The following is a 21026-nucleotide window of genomic DNA, read 5'->3' on the forward strand; positions in this document are numbered from 1 at the left end:
AAATAACAACATAAGCCTAAGTGTGTATGTGTTTGTGTGTGTCTAGTATTGTCTACATTACCACTCAGAGAGAAGGATAAATCTAGAAAATGTGACATAAGCCTATGTCAGTTTGTATGTTTGTGTGTGTGTGTGAGTGAGCGTATTTACATGTGTGAAAGCGAAGCGTGGTGAGTGTGGTAAAGCCTTCACCACAGTGGGATTAGTGTTAGTAGGCATGGTTAATTCCATTGTCTCCACACACCTGCTGTGGGCCAAAGCTGCATGGCTGGTAAACACACACACACACACAGGGAAATGTAATAGAAATACACCCAGGGATAATCACACGCACACCAAAGCTACAAGGTTGAGACGAGATAAGTCGTGTAAAGGTTTCTGGTTTGTTTTGCCTTCGTGCAGGAATGCGTGTATGAACGTGTTTTTCTGTCAGGCCAGAGCTCAGAAGGGTGACTGTGTGACAAGTGTAATGGTGACTGATACCAAGGTTGACCCCTTGACCCCTTAAAAACAGTTTCTAGGGAGACTTGATAAACACAAAAAGAAAACTTTCCAAAATCAAAGATAATATGCATTGTGATGGCATGCTTTTCAATAGTAGTTGGTGGTTGGAATAAATATGTATTATATTGCTCCATGTTGTTTTAGTTGTATTTTTGGGTCATTTAAAAAAACGTATTTTTAATATACTGTATTTGGTATTTTTGATTATCTTATTAACTTATCATATTGATAAAGATATTTGTTACAAAGTAGGGTTGATATCAGCGATCACAAAAATAGCAATGATAAAGGAAACTAAAAAACATAATTCAACGGCCTATTGCTTATTAACAGCAGACAAAAGACACCAACTCCAGTCTGAAGCGTTTGTTTAGCTAATGTCATCGTAAATCTGTGTTGCTGGTTTAATTTGATGAGAGCATTTATACAATGTCATCTTTCTTTCATCATGCATGTAGTTAGTAAACCTCTTAAAGAACCCCAGGAGGTATTAACTAATCTACATTCCCCCTTTGCAACATATGTTTCATCAATTCAACATGGGAGTATTAACAAATCTCTGCATGTTACCGGACCACATTCCAGGGGAAGGGCCATTACTGCTCAAACAGCATTACCAAACTCTGGATTTGACATCACCGGGTGTAGTGCTTGTAATTTGCTGCTTTTTATCTAACTCAGGTGGCGGTACTCTTAGAGCGAGAGACGTGCCTATCTTTAGCCTATAGAATAGGAGATCACGGTATGTTTCCATAGTTACCAGGGTTGAGTGCTGCGTGAGCCAGTAAAATGTATACCACCTTCCCCATCCTGAAGAAGAGGAGAGCAAACTGTTTTCATTGGATTTCGCAGATCAATTCATCAAAGTCACTTCAAAACCATTTGCCTCGTGTTCTTTCTTTGTTTTTTTTCCATATGTTTTTTGTATCCGTGTGGGTTTTGTATCTCATTCTATATTTTTTCTACATTTTACACGGTACGACTAACCTCGCCCTTAAAAAAATGTACATAAGAAGCTGATTATTATTAGTTTCAGGATTTTCAGAAGTGGTCATCTTTTAGGAACAATAAACCGTCTCTCTTATTTCAACTGGGTGTCTGTTTACCTACAATGCTTATGTCAAAACGAACAATCACCCCTGACAACACAGTACAGTTACAAAATGCACCACAACAGAGGGGCACCACAACAGACACCCACGAATGACTGACGTCATCAAGGCTCCGAACCCCACCCATCCAGGGCTGCTGCCAGGGCAAAGCCCCCGGCCCGAGGGGCTTTTCCCATAGCGCGGAGGCCGGCTCTGCCAGATGCCCCGTTGAGCATCCCCAACTCGTAGGCAATCCTGTCCCTCCTGCCCCCGACTGAAAATTAAATATGCAGATGATTCTATTTCATGAGGATCCTTTGTTTTACTCACAGCTGTTTACTGGGTAAAGTACATGTTTTGTACTTTACCCCCCCCCCCCCAGCCCACAAAATTGTGGTTCATTCCTTGTACATGGCTTTAATAATACAAATTCATAATTTTAAAGAGCGTGAATATTTTTTTAATCAATATGGCACGCAAGGCAGGTAAATGTCCTTGTTGCTGCTTTTTCCTCATTGCTCTGTCCTCCGGCAGCCCTGGTCTTACTGACTTATATTACCTTTCAAAGTCCAGTGCATCAGATCTTCCTGTAGGTGAAAATGGATTGACATTTTGTAGAGAGGGACGCATCATCATGGCGTCTATTAACAGCTGGTACTATAGCTGTTAATACTACACGGCTGCCGCGCCGGAGAGGGAGAAATGTTCCACAGCAAAGACGTATGCGGGCAGTACATTTAGCCTGTAGAGTGAAAGGGCTCCCAGATGTGATCTACTTTCCAAAGGTGTTCTCGTAGAGTAGCTCAAATTCGCAGCAACACGTTTTGGCTTCCTCTGCCTACACACCACTGGCCCTTTCTCTCGGTACAACCTTTCATGGAGGTCACCATTGGGCTTCCTTAATGGAGACTCCCTTCTCATACGCTGGTCCCGGAGGGACGGTCACAAAATCTGAACCTGTTACCAACGGGGCTGAGCAGCACACCTACCCCCCCCCCCCCCCAACCCCCCCCCCCCCCCCCCCCCCCCCACACACACACACACACGTCCCACCACCCACCCATCTTTACTCTTAATCTTATACTGGGTTTGGGCCTGGAGCCCAGGGGTGTTTAACCTGTCTGAGACTGGGTCTGGGTTTGATCCTGTGGGTCTGAGAGCAGGGAGCGCATCGTAAACCCCCCAGTCTTTTCCCTTTGTCTCGTACCTCCGGTGTCAATCTGCTCCGACCTCCAACATATTGGCCTTCCCTCGCCTAAATCAAATTTTACTATACTTTTACGACCAAGCCCATCTGGACATTAAACATGGACACACAAACACACACGTGCACACACACCCATGCACACAAACACACACTGAGAGGCAGCAGCCACAAGACAGCAAATACAGCCTAATCAATGTAACAGGTGGCCTATCGAAGATTAGGGGGAACATTTATGGCACAGGAGATTTGGTCTAGAGATCACGGGAAGCTCAGAGGTCTAAAACTAATACATTGCCACATGAGAAATGTGACAACACAAAGCTTATCCACTGTGAGTAACTGGCCTGGAGTTTGCTGTTGCTCATGAACATGCTGGGTGATATGTGACGATGTGCAAGGCAAGCGCCACTGTTCTCACTGCAATCATGTTTGATACGAGTTAACCAACTTTCCACTCACTGGAGAAAATTGTTTCCGGACAGATGATAAGCGAGGCAAGCAACACATCATGTGCTATATTGTTTTATTCTACAACATTCCAGGCATAGCCCTGACAAACAATGGATATTCTACTGTCCAGTTCTCCAAACACATAGCTGTTTACACCCACACACCACAGCCTGCATTCTAGAAGCACTGTTTCTCCAAGAGCACAGCCATCATGGTGCGAACAGGAACCAGGGATTGTGTCCACTGGGTCTCTAATCCACAAACATCCAGGGAACTATACAAACCCTTTTTTTTCTTGCGATATTCCCCTTCAGTTTCTTCCTCTTCTTGTCAGATGACAAGTGTCTGGATTAGTGAGTACCAGAAGTGAGTACCAGAAGTCAGATGAGAAGTGTCTGGATTAGTGAGTACCAGCGGTCAAGAAGTCAGGTGACAAGTGTCTGGATTAGTGAGTACCAGCGGTCCAGAAGTCATATGACAAGTGTCTGGATTAGTGAGTACCAGCGGTCCAGAAGTCAGGTGACAAGTGTCTGGATTAGTGAGTACCAGCGGTCCAGAAGTCATATGACAAGTGTCTGGATTAGTGAGTACCAGCGGTCCAGAAGTCAGGTGACAAGTGTATGGATTAGTGAGTACCAGCGGTCCAGAAGTCATATGACAAGTGTATGGATTAGTGAGTACCAGTGGTCCAGAAGTCAGATGACAAGTGTCTGGATTAGTGAGTACCAGTGGTCCAGAAGTCAGATGACAAGTGTCTGGATTAGTGAGTACCAGAAGTGAGTACCAGAAGTCAGATGAGAAGTGTCTGGATTAGTGAGTACCAGCGGTCCAGAAGTCCGATGACAAGTGTCTGGATTAGAGCTTGGGCTGCTTCCTGCTTGGGGGAAGATAATACTCCAGGGATGTTGTAGAGCATGAAACCCACAGGAGTCACCGTCTTGATGTTTTCAGAGAACAGCAGGGTGGATCTGATCAGAGGAGGATCTGATGGTTTACAGTCCCAATGGCAGTGGATAGATCTAGGAAGACGAGAATAGAGGAATGAGAGTCAGCTTGGGCCATGTGAAGAGTCTCTATGACAAAGAGGAGAGATGTCCGAGAACCGTCTTAAAATTGGAGGTTTCGAGGAGGCAATAGCGGCTGTGGTGGAAGTGCAACAGATACTAAGACAGAGTCTTTCCCGGTCTCCCCTCTTCTCTGGGTTCTCACTCCCCAAGAACCACAGCAAAATGTAAACATTTAAGATTCCGAGGTGATTTTATGATGCCCTTTTTGGTTGTTTGCATGCCCACTGGAAACCTTCTCGCTGGCTCTGTCTCTCCACACAAGTATCTGGTTTTGATAACAAGACTTGGTATGACAACTCATCAAAGCTGTGTGACAACTGAATAATAGTCCAACGCAGTGTCAATGAAGACAATTACAAACAGAATGAAAATGAGGGAACAAGGAAAATGAATAATAAGCAAAGAATCCCTGTGAGCATTTTTGTTCAGTCTGACTGTGGATGAGTGGGTATTTGTTAATAAGCATATCATCTATCAATGAATTATATTTTTTACACTTTAATTCCAGTAATAGTACAATGATTAGGTTATATAGACTACTACAACCTGCAATAAGTGTTAATTCAATACAAATGGGGGACCCAACAGGACTACACAAAGACATGATAGATAAAGCTCTTAGGTAGATCATTTAATATTTCAATTTTCTAATTTAATGGAATCGAAACAGAGGTAAGCCATAAACTATGGTACCTGACTGTGAAAAGATTACAATCATCCACGTTCCATATGACCACACAATCCCTAGACAGCCCACTACTTTTGAACAGAGCTCAATGTTTCCACAGGGCACAACATAGGGAGTAGAGTGTGATTTGGGACTAACCCCGCATAATAAACCATATCTGGCCTTCAGGGCTAGTCTTCCGCTGCCTAGCAGGGACCTCGACTGTCCCTTGTATGATTCTCCACGTCAGGCAGGACCATTATGCTGTTATCTGCTGGGCTCACTTGTTAAACCTTCCCCATAAACCGCAGTTGTCACACTTTTTTATGGCATTTCTGTGCGGACAGGGGTGGCGACATATGGACGGAGAGGTAGATAATCGGCATGATATTTGCTATTTAACGGCCATTATGGAACATTATATAGCAGATCGGAGGTGAAGACGGCAAACCACAGAATCAGAGCACTTGTTTGCTGCTGGCCAACACCCTTCTCGGGAGCGGACGGACGGACGGACGGGGGGTACATGTAATACGCAGCAAACACATAAGCTTAAATAAAACCGGTTGCTACAAGGCGTGGATCGTCGGGATCAGCAGAGACAATAAATGCTATGAAACAGGTGTATTCGAATGAACGCGACGACTAAATTGTGTACTAAATGGATTGCGCTTCATATATCAATACTTTCTAAAACTAATGTGAGATTATCAGATCGTGGAGATTACCAAGAATTGTGACGTGGAGATTACAATGAATATTATATCAGTTTAACAGACAAACAGAAGAATGGCCACATCTGATCAAAAACTTGTTCAGCCGAACAGTTGTGTCAACACAGCGTGTGTATCGCCAGTTTAGGCTACAACGTCTGCATTTCTGCACTGGTACACAAACAGTCTTGACTCTATAGTATCACATACAAATACAAATGCTGCATGCTCACAATTGGCGTAGTCGATGTTACACACACACAGGGAAAAAAACGTAACACAAACAAAAATGACATATTACATTATTCAACCTTACATTTGTGATATAACGAAATGCCTCGTTGCAGCAGTTCAAAAGACGGTGGCCCCTGAAAGTCGGACTGGTTTCTGCTATGGGTTTGGACAACAGTTAGCTACATCTGTTGAAACCACTCACGTCGGCAACTTGTTTACACCAAAATCAGGTTTTACCGAGACCACTATGAAAAAATAATTGACCGCATCTTTTGGACATAATAGGAATATTTTAAGGAGAGTATGAAGGAGAGACACAGGCTACTGTATGGTGAAACACGAGAGCTGGGAAGATTTTTTTTAATTAAGGATGTATTACAACTGTGTGTGTTTGTGTCTGTGCGCGCGCGGGCGGGCGCCTCGCGCCTCCGTCACAGCATTTGTTGGAATCATCATTTATAAAAAATGTACAACGCAATTAACGTTTAGCTTGGCCACCAAACGAACGGCGCCACCAACCATTTAAATAAATAGGTTTATATACAAGCCTACCCAACAGCGAACAGATCATGGATACCTCAAGTGTGTCTGTCAGTCTCCATTTCCCGCCAGATGGCCAACGGAGAAACCCACTAGCGCAGCGATAAAGGCTGCAATCTAATACTGGTAACCCGATAAATCAGATGATCAAACATATCAGTTCAGATATTCAGATATTGAACATCTTCTACAATTAATAGTTGATTAAGATTAAAAGAAAAGTAAATAGGAACGATAGTATGCTATCCAAGAGAGAAGTATAATAACGTAGCTATAGCCATCTACAAATGAATGCTTAGTAAATAAAACTTGCATACCACACTCGGCTTTGCTAAATTATAAAGTATGCCTTATGTAGGTTACATCAAAGGCCTCAATGCAAGCAAGAGGAATTGGAAGAATTTCAATAAACCATACATCATTTAAAAAGTATTACAATAATTATTAATGTAATGATTATTATTGTTACTCGTATGCAACATTTCCTATTTAAAAAATGTGTAGCCTAAAGCCTACATGGTGGAATACGTTGCCGACTCCGTGTAGATGAAATAGCCTAATCAAATAATGTAACGGTAAAACGAGTAGGCTAAACAGTGAATAAACTGAGATCACCAGTCATAAAACAATAGTAATAAAAATTGGCTACTCATGAAAAAAGGCGAAACCTTCTATACTTTTAAATGTATTTTCTACATTAGGTGCGTTTTCATATAATACAAAAAAGTTGCATTTACTTGGGTTTACGCAACAATTAACTTGTACCACTATCCTACTGGTAATAATTTTGGAACGTGGGTCATTTCTGATTTATATTCATCTTAATGTTTTCGCCAAAACCATTGAATATAGGATTTAGACCATCACATTAATGCCGCAAGGTATTAGTCCATAAGCTAGTGCTATACCGTGGGAAAGTCGGCTGTGAAAGGGTATCTAGGAATAAACCAATTTTCCGGGTGCTGAGGAGAGAAGGGTGACAGAGAGATTGAGAGGGAGGAAGGGAAAGAGAGAGGATTGATGAAGAGAGAGAAAGGGGGTAGAGCTCATTAGCATACAGCTGAATAGTTACGTCTCCCCGCACATTAAACCCGTGTGAGCTCGAGGGAAGGGCACGCGTCCCAACAATAGGAGGCACGATGCTGCTGAGCTGTAGGCTACAAGCCAAACCGGCAGGCAAACACGCGTCACCAAGAAATAAATCATGTAAGGCGAAGAAATAGGCTACGATATTTAGTTTTCAATTGTTTTTGCAAAGAATCTTACAGTATGTGGAAATATATTGATATATACTACACTATAAACCTGTAATCTAAAGATGTTCATTCGAATTATATGAAAATAAACGCAATTTCGTGGGGAGACTATATTGACAAAGCTATAATGTAAAAATACCTGTGGAAAATCCTAATGTAGCTTGTGCAGTATCTAGCTAATTAGCCTACATGTAATCACATTATTATACGTTATTTAGTCTATGGGCAAATTAACGAATATTTCAAAATACACTTGGGCTATTTAGTTATGTATTGCCTTTCCGAGCAGGTTATGCAACCTGAGAAAAGGTGCGCCGTTTAGCCCCTGTGTCACGAAACTACCCTTCCGTCCATGATGAGCACGCTCCCAATTAGGAATAACACAATTAACCATGCATTTTAGTGGAACCAACAAGAGGGGAGAACTGAAGAAGACTGCATGTATCCGACTCAGAGGTTAAGAGCAGTAATTGCATGTCTGTATTTTAGAGTTTAAGCTTCACAATGCCTCGTGCTTCCTCTTCTTTCCTGCACGCTGTAAATAGATGCCAGTCAGTCAACATAGCGCACGGCTGGTCAGTAGCTTATTACGATCTGGATCATGGTTGCTGTAGGGAGGAGGAATAGGAGGGAGTGTCAATATGTAAAACTGGGCGGAGTTACGTATTGGATGACAGATTATTTAATGACCAGCGCAGCACGAGTCTATAAGTTGGCGAAGACGTCCCTTGAAGTATTCATTCACGAGTGACAAGACTAGCGCTGTACAGACATCCACGAGCGCAGTGCCACGCTGACGCACGAAGTTCAGCACCAAAACAAGACGGTGGTGAAAGGTGTCGTGCAGCACGCGCACACACCGACGCAACCATTGTGGAGTGTACTAACCTGGAAGCGAGGAGCAGAGCAGCGGAGCACAGAGAAAGGGTTCAAATGGATATTGATCTTCCGTTAAACGTTAACCTCTTTGGATAACCTGGGGATTCTAAAACTGTGCGTTTTGCAGTTGGAACATCCAGCCAGGATTCTAACAACGGAAAAACCAACAAAGTGAAAGACAAAGACAAGGATTTATATATATTTTTTATTTTTATGAATTTTCCCTCAACACTGGAATAGGGAGCTTTGGGATACAGTGTGATATATATTTGCGGCTGACGCAGCTGCGGTGGATAAGCGACGATGGCAGCTTGGTTCACTTTTACGATCGCATTCGCCACCACAATACTAACACAGGTAAAGAGGAATCCAATCCAATGGATAACCCTACCCTGCAGGAGCTCTCAACGAGTTCTCTAAGTAACCTTTTCCAAGCAAGGGGTCTCTTAGTTTAGGGTGTGCGTCATGGTGTTTTAAAACCATCTCTTTTCTTCTTTATAGGTATTCGGATCTGGTGTTTTTGAACTAGATCTACATGAATTTAAAAACAGCAAAGGATTGCTGGCCAATGGCAACTCGTGCAGGCTCAACTGCAGGACTTTCTTTCGGGTTTGTCTAAAGAATTACCAAGAGGTAGTGTCGCCAGGTGACTGCATCTTTGGGACAGAGGTGACTGCTGTCCTGGGAACCAACTCGTTTAGCACCAAGGACGGGGACTCTTCCGAAACACTCATCCAACTGCCTTTCAACTTTGGCTGGCCGGTAAGTCAGATATTCTAGATCTATTCCATATTACTCATGTAATGTACGACATTTTTAGGTCATTGTTTTTGAGTTGTGAAACCGCCAGGCAGGCATACACGGGAGAATTGTGATTGGCTTGGAGAGAGGACACATAGTTATTGGCGATGAGATAATCCATCATTAGCTAATGCTGTATGTATCACCAAATCGTCACACAGAGAGGATTGGCATACCCGACGTTGTTTACTCCAAAACACCGTGACATTTTAAATCCTAAAAATTGCACTCGACGTAGTTGAGTGGAGCGTATGAATTGCGCTCCACTGTAAATGTGATTGTGTGTTGTTCTGAGAGCATTATGTTGCCGTTTTACACTGATTCTTAATTGTATTTCTAACCACTAAATGTGTTCTGCCCATAGGGATCGTTTTCCTTGATAATTGAAGCATGGTATTCACCTTCAGCGGATCAACCTTTAGGTAAGTCGATATATTCTCTGCCACAAGAGGGGGGCCTTCCTGTACATTTCACTAATAGGCCCCTATAAGTAACGGACCTTCCATAAACAACAAAAAAGGTTAACCCTTATCAATAATTACATTCTTACCATTATAGGTTATTTTGGACTAATATGTTAATAGTTCCCATATATGTTTCAAATGTTCAGTTCTTTACTCAGTCCTTTGTTACTCAGCTTCAAAAAACGTTTTCATTCTAATGCTCCAACACAATTGGACTTCCTGTAATGTATTTCTGGCGTGGGAACGAGTGGAGGGCTTTGGTGAGAACACACAAAACCTGCCAAGAAGCTGTGACTACATTTTCCTGTACTTTACACCTTGCTCTGTTCCGCCCATTGGAAGTAGTGGCCTGGGAAGGTTTTTGCTGACAGAAAGGAAGAGGAAACTTCAATCTGAGTTTACTCTCCATCTAAACCATTCTGGTTGTTATTCTGACAGTTGATAAGAAGTAATCTGTGTAAGGTGACTTGACAGGCCGTAGGCAGACACACATTCAAATCAGGCCAAGGCAAAAGAGCATGAATTATATTTTATACAGAATAGGATATTTTAATCATATTAGTTATGACATGAACATCCTGAGACCAGCCTGACAGGTGTCCGGAGTCCAAGCTACTTGTAATGAAGACTAGATGTTTCCAACATGGCTGTAAATGCTGTAACGTGTCAGTTGTTAGGATTTAAGCTGGAATAGATCACTGTGAACTGTTTTATAAATACATATAATTTATTGACCAACAGTGATTTGAATGCTCTATAGAAATTGTTTTTGGTCTCCAAAAAAACTGCTACTGGGCTGATGTATAACGAGACTCTTTTCTCTCTTTCTCTCCTTTACAGAAACAAGCAACCCAGAATTGTTGATAAGTTTCTTTGCTATCCAGAGAAGGTTGAGTGTAGGGACCACCTGGTCTCAGGATGTTCAGAGCGGCCAACAGACGGAGCTAAGGTATTCTTACCGCTTCATCTGCAATGAAAATTACTACGGAGACACTTGTTCCAAATTATGCACGCCAAGGGACGACCGCTTCGGACACTATACCTGCGACCGCGACGGGCAGTTGTCCTGTCTGCCCGGCTGGAAGGGGAAATACTGCGAAGAACGTAAGCAACCGTGAAAAAAACCCACTGTTACCCAACCACACCGAATCACAACTCAGCCCCACTGGTCTTTCCTAGTCGGCTGTGACCGTTCTCATTTCATTGTCTCCAAAATATCACACCTGTGTTTTTGACAAATACATTGAAAATAAACTTTCCCTTCAGTGGGTAGCCTACTTGGGCCTGGGCTGTGATTTTTATGTTGCTTGAGGATGCTATATATCGAAGAACTACCACATGTGAGAATGGAGACATAAACCCCAGTACAACGGTTCTTAAACCTCTCAACCCCCACAGCCATTTCAGAATTTTGTTATACACAAACTACCTCAACGTATTCACAAATCCAGGGCTGAATAACTAGGAGAAGTTAAATCAGGTGTTCGAAGCCCTGGCATTTCTATAACACATTGAATGACTGGGGGTCCTATGGAGAGGCTTGAGCCCCTCTGCCCTAGCAGCCTATCAGCTTAAAGAGGTTACTGTTAGAAGGGGTAGTTGTGTTAAGAAATATGGACAAGCTGAACAGTTTAGCTAAACCTACAATATACCTAAACATGGTGTTAGTTCACTTTAAACAACTGGTGGGCAAGGCATTTTCTCTGTGGTTTTTGACAGAGGGTGAATGGGTTCCTACCATTCACAGAGAAAAGCCAGTCTACCCATAAAAATGTTTGCCTTGGGCAAAGCTACCTCTTGACTAAGATTTATTAAGAAGAGCATTAGACTGCGTTTATAGGCTGCACAATAGGCTTTCTAAAGGTTTATGTGTGTGCCTCTTTCAACAAAACAAATTAATCAAATACAAGATTGCAGGGAAATATCGTTAAAGGTAATAGTTACCATGTGCTAGAGTCATTTGGAAACCGCAGCGCGACACGGGATCTGTCGTCACAACCTCTTAGTCGGGGAACGACCTTTTTTTTAACTTTGTATGGTTCCATTACCACGGTGGCGCCAAATCCTGAATTAGGGATTGGGTCACGTGGCGCACATAACGTAGCACCACGTCGTTCCCTTGTAGAAATAAATGAATGAGAAGTAAGAGGGAAATGATAGGTTTCAAAGAGGGCACGTTTACGCACACAGTAATTTATTTCTCTCTGGTTTTGATAGAGGTTTGTATTTATGTCATACTACTACCTGGGAATAGGGCGCAGCGCGTGGCTGGTAATTTAATCCTGGAGCGTTAAGCATCACTGGAGAAGACCTGCATGCGCCGGGGTTAATCGCCGCATTATTATCCTCCACGCGCCACCGAAATTCTACTCGGTCTATTGTTGGTGCTCACCACATAGCAGCTGCAAATATGGGTTCGCGCAGACCACAAACAACAATCGGGGCAGCTGTCCCCTATTGAACACGGGCATCTGTTCGGGACCAACCGGCCGTTTGCGGTCGGTTACCTATGCAACCCAACCACACTCACACAAACACACTCACACACAAAATACCTCTGTCCTAGACCACGACATAAACAAGCCATATCTAAACTGTCTTCCTCAGATCTGTAGATTGGTGGTATTACATTACATTCTCAGTCTGCTTTTTGGAGAAGCATTGCGGCTGAAATTTAAAGATTTTATCAGAACGGATAAATATTTATCGCTGTAGGCTATTGAAACTTTCAGAATGTACAGCCCAATGCCACAAGCAGTATTCATTATTGCGTTGTTTTGTTCTACATTACATCTAGTCTAGCCCGGAATCTTTTTTCGGTGCTGCTGGGTGTTACTGCGTGCGTCCGTGCGTTTTTGGGTCTGCACAAGTACGCCTGTGGCTGATCGATCTGATGATTGCGTGTTATAACTGTGGCCAAATGCATATAATGTAGTCAGTCTGATTTCTTTCCACGGTCTGCTGTATGACTGGTGAATAATTTGAGACCCCACAGCTAATTAACCATCCTGGATGTGTTTTTCTCTGTGCTACAGCCATCTGCCTGGAGGGATGCAGTGAAGGGAATGGGAACTGCTCCAAACCTGGCGAATGTCTGTAAGTAATGCTGTAATGACGAAATGTCTGTAGAGACGGGAAATCACACACGTGTGTGTATGTGGCACCGGATTTTTATGCTAATCCTCCAAATCTCCCCAATATTTCATGCAATGTCATCTGTTCTCATCTGTTTAGCAGAGAGCGATCTGTTTTTCAAAGTTCTCATGAATAAGGAACCAACTCAGCCAACCTGCTCTCTCCCTTTCTGTCTGTCTGCCTGCCTGTCTGTCTTTTTACCATTCTAATACTTAAAATAGTAAATCCATAACTACCACACCATTGCTTCTGCCCCATTACTATCACTGACCTTAATAGCGGATACAACTCTATGGTGTTAATACTGCTTATGTCTGCATATGTCTGCTCACTCAACCAAGTTGGATTGGATGCATATAGGACTGCTAAACAGCCCTCCATAGTCATGACCTCTCTCTTCCTCTCAATCTTTCTCCCTGTCTCTTTCTTGCCTTGTTGTTGCTCACATCCTGTGTGTGTGTGTGTGTGTGTGTCTCACACACTCTACACGCTTAAGGAGCTACTCATCCCTGATTATAAGATTTGGATTGATTGATTTCTTCCTGGGACTTTATCCTATTTGAAGGCAGTATTGATCAGGTGTTCTCTGTGTAGTCCTGCTGTGACTGGCTGTGATCTAGGGCACATATGTGGTTTTGTGTAGACACTCAATTTCTTCCAGTGTTAAACCTCAGGGGCTGTAGGCTTTGCCTAGTGGTCAAACGCATTGGGCCAGTGACTAAAAGACCGCTGGTTCGAATCCCAGAGCCATCAGGTTGGAAAACCCAGTCGTTCTGTACCTGAGCAGGACAGTTAGCCCAATTGGTTCCCAGGCTGTATCTGTAAACAAGAATCTGTTCTTACCATTCTAAAATAACGGTTGAACCACACATTTTTCCTCCATGAATGGTTTGTTCATTGAGCAGTGGAAGGTTATTATTCATTCAAATCTACTAGTATATTGGCCATGCAAGGCAAAGAAGAAATTAGTGCATATGGAAATCTTTACTGGGGTGTTATTGAGCAGTGAAATTGGTCTATGTAGTCATAAAAACACTTTCCCAGCACGTTCTAACACAGCTGGGTGAAACACACTGTCCTGTTTAGCTGCGCTCAATCAATTAGTGATGCGTACGCTACATTGAGTTCACCGGTAAAGGTACCTGATGTGGTTGTTGAATCGCAGATTCGTAATGGCGCCGTTTCCTCTCTTGTCCCCACCTAGATGCAGAGAAGGTTGGCAGGGTCTGTTCTGTGACGAATGTAAGAAGTACCCGGCCTGCAAGCATGGCACCTGCAAGCAGCCCTGGCAGTGCAACTGCCAGGAGGGCTGGGGAGGACTGTTCTGTGACCAGGGTAAGAGTACGCCCTCGCCCCCATGGCCCCCCGTGGGGCCCCACAGACAAAGGGTGATCGGGAGGGACTGGAGCACGACAGAGGTGGAATCACTCTTTTGGTGTTTTCTGCAAAATTGCATCAACAGTTAAATATTCATCTTGGACTTCATTTAAGGTTACGTTTAGGCATAGGGTCTGTGCTCAGGGTTATACGTTTTTTTTAACGGTCAAATGTCTAAAAAATAGTTTTTTTTTCAGATTTTATGGAGTTAGCTTTTTGTTGGCGGTAGCTAGTTAGTTAGCTTGGTGCGTGAGCAAAAACAATTTTAGCCGACGTGTTCAAGTTAGCGGTCAACCTTACAAAGATGACATCCATTGAAAAGTTTGAACTTTATTTGAACTTTATTTGAACTTTATTTGACCTTTCGACCTTTGTCTCACCCCTCCCAGATCTGAACTTCTGCACCCACCACCGGCCATGTGTGAACGGGGCCACCTGTATGAACACGGGCCAGGGCAGCTACACCTGCACCTGTCCCCCAGGGTTCACTGGGGTGAACTGTGAACTGGAGCTCCAGGTGTGTGACAGCAACCCCTGCAGGAACGGAGGACTGTGCCTGGTGAGTCGAAGGGACAACCCCCCCCCCCCCCCCCCCCCCCCCCCCCTCGGTAGTTAGGAACAAGTGGGTTGTGGGACAGAAGGCGCTTAATAGCCAGGCTAGAAAAGACAGCCCCTGATGGAATGGAGGACTCAAAATGACTGGTTAATGTGGAAGAAAAAAAGGAACGGATGATTGATCTTTCCTTTTACTCTCCGCTTCTCTCTCCCAATTCCTTCTGCGCAGAACCTGGATGTGGGCTACAGGTGCTCGTGTCCTCAGGGCTTCGAGGGGTCACACTGCGAACACAGCCTGCTGACCTGCGCCGACTCACCCTGCTTCCACGGCGGACAGTGCCGCCCAAAGGACAGCGGACGCAGCTACGTCTGCGAGTGTCCTCCCGGATACACCGGCCTCAACTGTGAGAGGAGAGTGGACAAGTGCACGTCCCTGCTCTGCGCCAACGGTACGTCACAGCCTCTTCCCCCCGTCTTTCATTCCCCAGAGGAGAGCCTTCAGACAGGCTGGAAGTAGGACAGAACTCCCGTAACCGTAACCGTACCCCCCCCCCCAACAACAACACACACACAGACGGACACTTCCGCGGAATTACTCGGGCGAGTTGGAAGTGTGTGAGAACTCCTGTACTCTCTCCCTCCCCTCCCCTCTCTACAACCTGGTCCCACCACCCTTCTCCACCCCCACTGTCGTCCCCCCCTTCTCCTCTCCCTTCCCTTTCCCTGAATTCCTTGGGCCTGCGGGCTGGAAGTGTTATGGAACAACAGGAACCTGTGGGAACTGAGTGTCTATTGTCCTGGATGTAAACATGTGATGTCTTCCAGTCAGCTTCCAGGAATATCACCCAACACCAGAATGTAAATGTGCTGTTTAAACACCACCCAACACCAGAATGTAAATGTGCTGTTTAAACACCACCCAACACCAGAATGTAAATGTGCTGTTTAAACACAACCCAAAACCAGAATGTAGATGTGCTGTTTAAACACCACCCAAAACCAGAATGTAGATGTGCTGTTTAAACACCACCCAAAACCAGAATGTAGATGTGCTGTTTAAACACCACCCAAAACCAGAATGTAGATGTGTTGTTTAAAGACCACCCAAAACAAGAATGTAGGTGTACTGTTAAAATATCTCCCAACGACAAACTGCAGATGTTCTGTTTGTTGGACAGAGTACAAGTGAAAATAATGGAACACATAAATGTCAGCCTCATTATCCTAGTTCAGGGTGACCTTTTGGCGAAATGCTCCAGCATGTTGACAGTCTCAGGGAAAGGCCAGAATAATCAACTGGTTTCTGACACCTGAAGGTGTGTGGTGTGAGGACAGACCATTTTGCGTGTGTGTGTGTGTGTGTGTTCGCTCGTTCCCCATGCGCCAGGCACTAACCTCTGAACCTCTCTTCAGGCGGTCTGTGTGTGATCCACAGCGGCTTGCGGCTGTGTAGCTGCCGCTCGGGTTTCACCGGGCAACGCTGCGAGGTCAACATCAACGAGTGTGCCGGGAACCCCTGCGCCAACGGAGGGACGTGCCTGGATCGCATCAACGACTACACCTGCGCCTGCCCCCCCGGATTCGCCGGGCGAAACTGTGACCGCGTCCTGGACGAGTGTTCCCTGCACCCCTGTCTCAACGATGGCCTCTGTACCGGGGGAGGGGGCCCCGGGAAACCCCCGGCCACCTGCGTCTGTCCCCCAGAGTTCACTGGACCCCGCTGCCAGTTCTTCGCCGTGACGTTGCCAGTCAGTGGAGACGGTTCCACCGGAGAGAGCCAAGATGGCTTCCAGTGGGCTGCGGTTTCCTTGGCTGCAGGGCTGGTGGCTGTGATGGTGCTGTTGTGCATGGTGGGCCTGGCTCTGAGGCACATCCGCATGCAGGCGGGCAGGGACCGGGGAGACCGGGAGACCATGAACAACCTATCAGACGTTCAGAGGGACAACCTTATCCCCGCCTCCCAGCTGAAGAACACCAATCAGAAGGTGGGACTAGAGGTGGACTGCGAATCGGAAAAGTTGAACTTTATCCATAAGAACTATCACTTGGACTCGTATAGTAACACGAAGTCGAAGGAGTTCAAGGACGATACGTCGCTAGAGGAAAAAAGACAGAGTCACACCTACGAAAAGTGTTTAGAAGAGAAAATTCCACTGAATAAAATGTACAGGTAAGAGAAAACATTTTTGTTTGAATCTGTCTGATTCTCAGGTGGTATACCACAAACATGCAGATGCAGCTAATGGCTGTTACCAAGCTACCATAAACAGACTACTAACAGTTCCTGGAAGTGTTGCTATACTTACAGCTCCGGGGAACAGTTTCTGGTGTGTGTGTGTGTGTGTGTGTGAAAGGTCAAGGCTATGTGTCCTGAATATTTTTCTTATAGCTATAGGCTGTCACAATGGCTTCACGTCTTTTCTGTTTATTGTGAGAGGAGGACATTTTGTCAGTTGCTCCATGCCTGACCGCAACAGTTTGAACCCCCTACACAACTCTACTCCACATACACACACCCACACACGCACACTGCTGATCCGATCTCACACGGGTCCTGAAGGATTCTGAGGCAAGTCCAACGCCCAAACGGAACCCCAAATCCCCCATTGCACCGTGCCAAGTCCCTGTGCATCAGACCAAGCTGCTAATGATTTCCAATGTTCTTTTAATCTCCTAAACTCCTTCACTCCAAATAAATTAACTTACAACAGGCCCTAACAGAGATGCTCGTTGGAAACAAAATACTGGTCTTAATTTGCACAGAGTTCATCCCCAGCCTCTCTGTCTTCGTGTCTTTGTGTGTGTGTGTGTGTGTGGGGGGGGGGGGGGGTTGTTATGTATGTATACTGTACCGAAATACAGGTTAAAGGGGGTGTCAAGAGTGTTTTTATCATTATATATTTTTATTTAAGCAACTTGGCACCGCTCTGTCTCCGCTTCCCACTACGTTCCCATCTTGTCAGGGGGCACCCATGTGCTTTTACTTTGTGTTGTTATGGTGAACTTAGTGTGTGTGTGTGTGTGTTGATTTGTGTGTTCCAGTGAAAACACGGAGTGTAGGATATCAACAATATGTTCCCCTCGGGACTCCCAGATCTACCAGTCCGTGTTTGTTATAGGAGAAGAGAGGAGGGAGTGCGTCATAGCAACAGAGGTAAGGAGAAAGTAAAGAACAACTTCTCTTAAAATCACCCAGTGGTCGATAGTGGTGAACTGGGTCCATCCAGACGCACATTGTTCAAGTTCTACATGTTTCTGGAAGAACACGTCAGAGTATTGATCCTATGAGGCGATTCTCTCCCTCTAAACGATGAAAGCGGGTCCAGTCATTATGCTTCAGACGGACAATTTCATAGCCTAAGCAGGGATTATGGTGGATGTCAAACAGACCCGCTCACCCTACACAGTCCAGTCCCCTGGACCGCACGTTGCATATGGTTTCAATACATTTGGAACGACACACACTTAACTCTTCCTGCCAAACCTCGCGTACATATTTTAACACCAAGATGAATGGAGCTGAGAGGGGAAATTGCCAAGCAAATCAACATGCAGATAACACACCCGTAACTCTTTATTTAGACCGTTCATACACAGTGTTCTAAGCTTTTGATGTGTGTTGTGGTTTCACAGTTCATAAAGAAAATGGGAGTGTGCTATTACGTATTTAATGCTTTATCCCTCTCTCATCTACCCCAGGTATAAGCTGTGGGGTGGGGGGGTTGAACAGCGTTGGAAGAGGAGAAACACACAATCGAGGCAGAAATCATTTTTCTGGATTGTTTACAAAAAAACCTGAGGAGAGACTGGAGACCATTTATGATGCCTCTGTTGATGTCACTGTTGATGTCAGTGCTGCTCTGAAACACTTGAGACCTGGACAGAGAGAGAGAGGAGTGAGGGAGAAAAAGAGACAGACAGACAGAGAGAAAGAGCGGGATGAATAACTCCTCTACTCTGTAAACGAAAAAACACTAGACTGAGAACTTTACTGAACTTTATTGTACACTGAGTGTTTGTATATAAGATGTACTAGACTTCTGTAAATCAAACGGTCAATTAAGTGGTTGAAATTTACTGTGGAGAATGGAGGGACTGGTCAAACTTTCAGCAAGCAAAGCAATGAACATGACCCGAATTGTTTTTCGTGGCAAGGAGAGAGTAGGTGCAGCAAGACAAATGTCCTGAGCGCGCCTGGCCTCGTAGCTGACCCCTGACTGACCCCCAGGGATAATCATGGTGACTGGGACAGCCGACTAATCACAGTGGAAGTGCCTGAGATGTGAGCGATCTCTGACCCCCTAGCCAGCATCATTCGCCAGCTATGCAAGACCCAGGGTCCAGTGTGCAACTGACTCGTCGTAACTCAACCGGCAACTGCCAAGACCCACCTACTGACCGGCTGTCCAAACCGCCACAAGCAGAAACACTGAGGACGATGAATGTCTGGCTGAACAATCAAACAAACGTCTCAACTGTCAATCACTGCAGACAAACGCCTAATCAGACTTTCATCGACTTTCCAATGCAAACGGTGAAGAGATTGTACGCAGCCCAAAATCACTAGAAGCCTTAAACTAAAACATCGGGTTCACGTTCAAGAACGTGTGCCCGTGTCTTATCTTGGATTGTTTGCACTACCAAAAGAAAATCAGAGGTGAAAAGTACACGTTTTAAATCAATTGTGTGTTCCAAATTGCACCATATTCTCTATGAAGTGCACTACTTTTGACAGGAGCCTTATGGGCCTGCACTCGTCATACTGAATAAGGTATAGATATTTGGGATGCAGAAGAATTAACCAAAGGGGCGCAGTACAAGGGAAACTGACAGTTTATATGCAACAAGGCCTACATCCCAAATGGCGCTCTATTCTATATCTAGTGCACTAGCTTCATGCAGAGGGTTATAGGCCCTGATTAGAGTGGTGCTCTGTGTAGGGAATAAGGTATAATTATGGATGCTGACAAACAGCCCTGAGATGAAACAGGATTCATGAAAGACTGTCAAACCACTGCCTGCCTATGATGACCAATAATGTAATTATTTTGTAATGAAGAATATGATTATTTCCAGAGTTTAATTTAAATATTGTTGACTGCTCTTTATATGTTTTATAATATTATTTTGTATATAATGCATATTTATAAGGACCAAACTTCTGAAGAATAAAAACTTTAATTAAAAAAAGGATTCTGATGCCAATGAGTGAAAAATTATATTGTGTTTGTGGTGATTTTAATAATGATGATAAGAACTAGAACCGTATACAAACCAACTTGAAAGCCAGCGCAACAAAACTACCGTGTCAACAACAAAAGAGTGGTAAAAAATGTATTTGGATACATTTTAAGTAGATGTGGTAACAAAATATTTCAGAAAAACGTTCAAATACATATATTTCAAAAAGACACGCACGCCCTTGTCTCCAGGAGCCTTCCCTAGTCTCTCCGGTTCCTCTAAATTTGCTTGAAATTCAAATCTGTTTCCATGGTTACCACCACCCCCTCAAGCTGGAAATAGTGAAACAAAAACAGGCAATGGGCTGAGAGGAGACCCTACCCCTCCAACCTCCCCCTTTACATACCCCCCCCCCCCCCTCCCAAACACCCTCCCCCTATCAGAGAGAGCCCAGCCAAGCAGATGCCGTGGGGTGCGGGGTGAGACCTTGTTCTGCCACAAAAACAGCGGCATATGCCAAGCTTCCTGCCCTATACTACTCAACACACACACACACACACACACAGGCAACCTATTTGCCTCACTGTGTGTACCACCACCTCACAAACCATTTCTCTATCCCACACAAACACACGTCCAAACAAAGATGCCTGGCACTGGGGCTGTGAATGAGGAGGGGGCGGAGCCCAGATGGGAGCCAGTAGGGTTTGAAGAGAGATGTCATACGTCGAAAACTTTATGGACCTGTCATAGGGCACAATCTGGCCTTTCCATGGGGATCACATCTCCTTTGCCTGGGGCCCCTCTTCTCACACACAGACACACACACACACACACACACACACACACACACGTCACACACAGGGCCAATGCTAAGTATGAGGAGAAGCAGAGAAAGTGACCAC

The 21026-nt window shown here is 44.6% G+C and overlaps 1 protein-coding gene across 1 annotated transcript; it reads left to right on the forward strand.

Annotated features, from left to right (window-relative positions):
* Positions 1 to 8447: 8447 nt before the first annotated feature.
* On the forward strand, positions 8448 to 20126 carry dll4 (delta-like 4 (Drosophila)). Its single transcript, XM_010894245.4, has 11 exons — positions 8448 to 8965; positions 9110 to 9370; positions 9774 to 9831; positions 10714 to 10977; positions 12909 to 12969; positions 14213 to 14343; positions 14775 to 14944; positions 15170 to 15389; positions 16354 to 17110; positions 17983 to 18094; positions 18640 to 20126. The coding sequence occupies exons 1-11, from the start codon at positions 8912 to 8914 to the stop codon at positions 18643 to 18645; spliced, it is 2094 nt and encodes a 697-aa protein (XP_010892547.2). The 5' UTR covers positions 8448 to 8911; the 3' UTR covers positions 18646 to 20126.
* Positions 20127 to 21026: the final 900 nt, after the last annotated feature.

The sequence above is a fragment of the Esox lucius genome, chromosome 23, assembly GCF_011004845.1.
Source record: "Esox lucius isolate fEsoLuc1 chromosome 23, fEsoLuc1.pri, whole genome shotgun sequence".
NCBI classification, from domain to species: Eukaryota; Metazoa; Chordata; class Actinopteri; order Esociformes; family Esocidae; genus Esox; species Esox lucius.

What these genes read in the sequence shown, in the direction of transcription:
- dll4 (XM_010894245.4), top strand. Translation starts at nt 8,912, where the DNA reads ATGGCAGCTTGGTTCACTTTTACGATCGCATTCGCCACCACAATACTA. An exon ending in CTTTCAACTTTGGCTGGCCG is followed by an intron (nt 9,371 to 9,773) that starts GTAAGTCAGATA and finishes TTCTGCCCATAG; the next exon opens with GGATCGTTTTCCTTGATAAT. An exon ending in GGGGAAATACTGCGAAGAAC is followed by an intron (nt 10,978 to 12,908) that starts GTAAGCAACCGT and finishes TCTGTGCTACAG; the next exon opens with CCATCTGCCTGGAGGGATGC.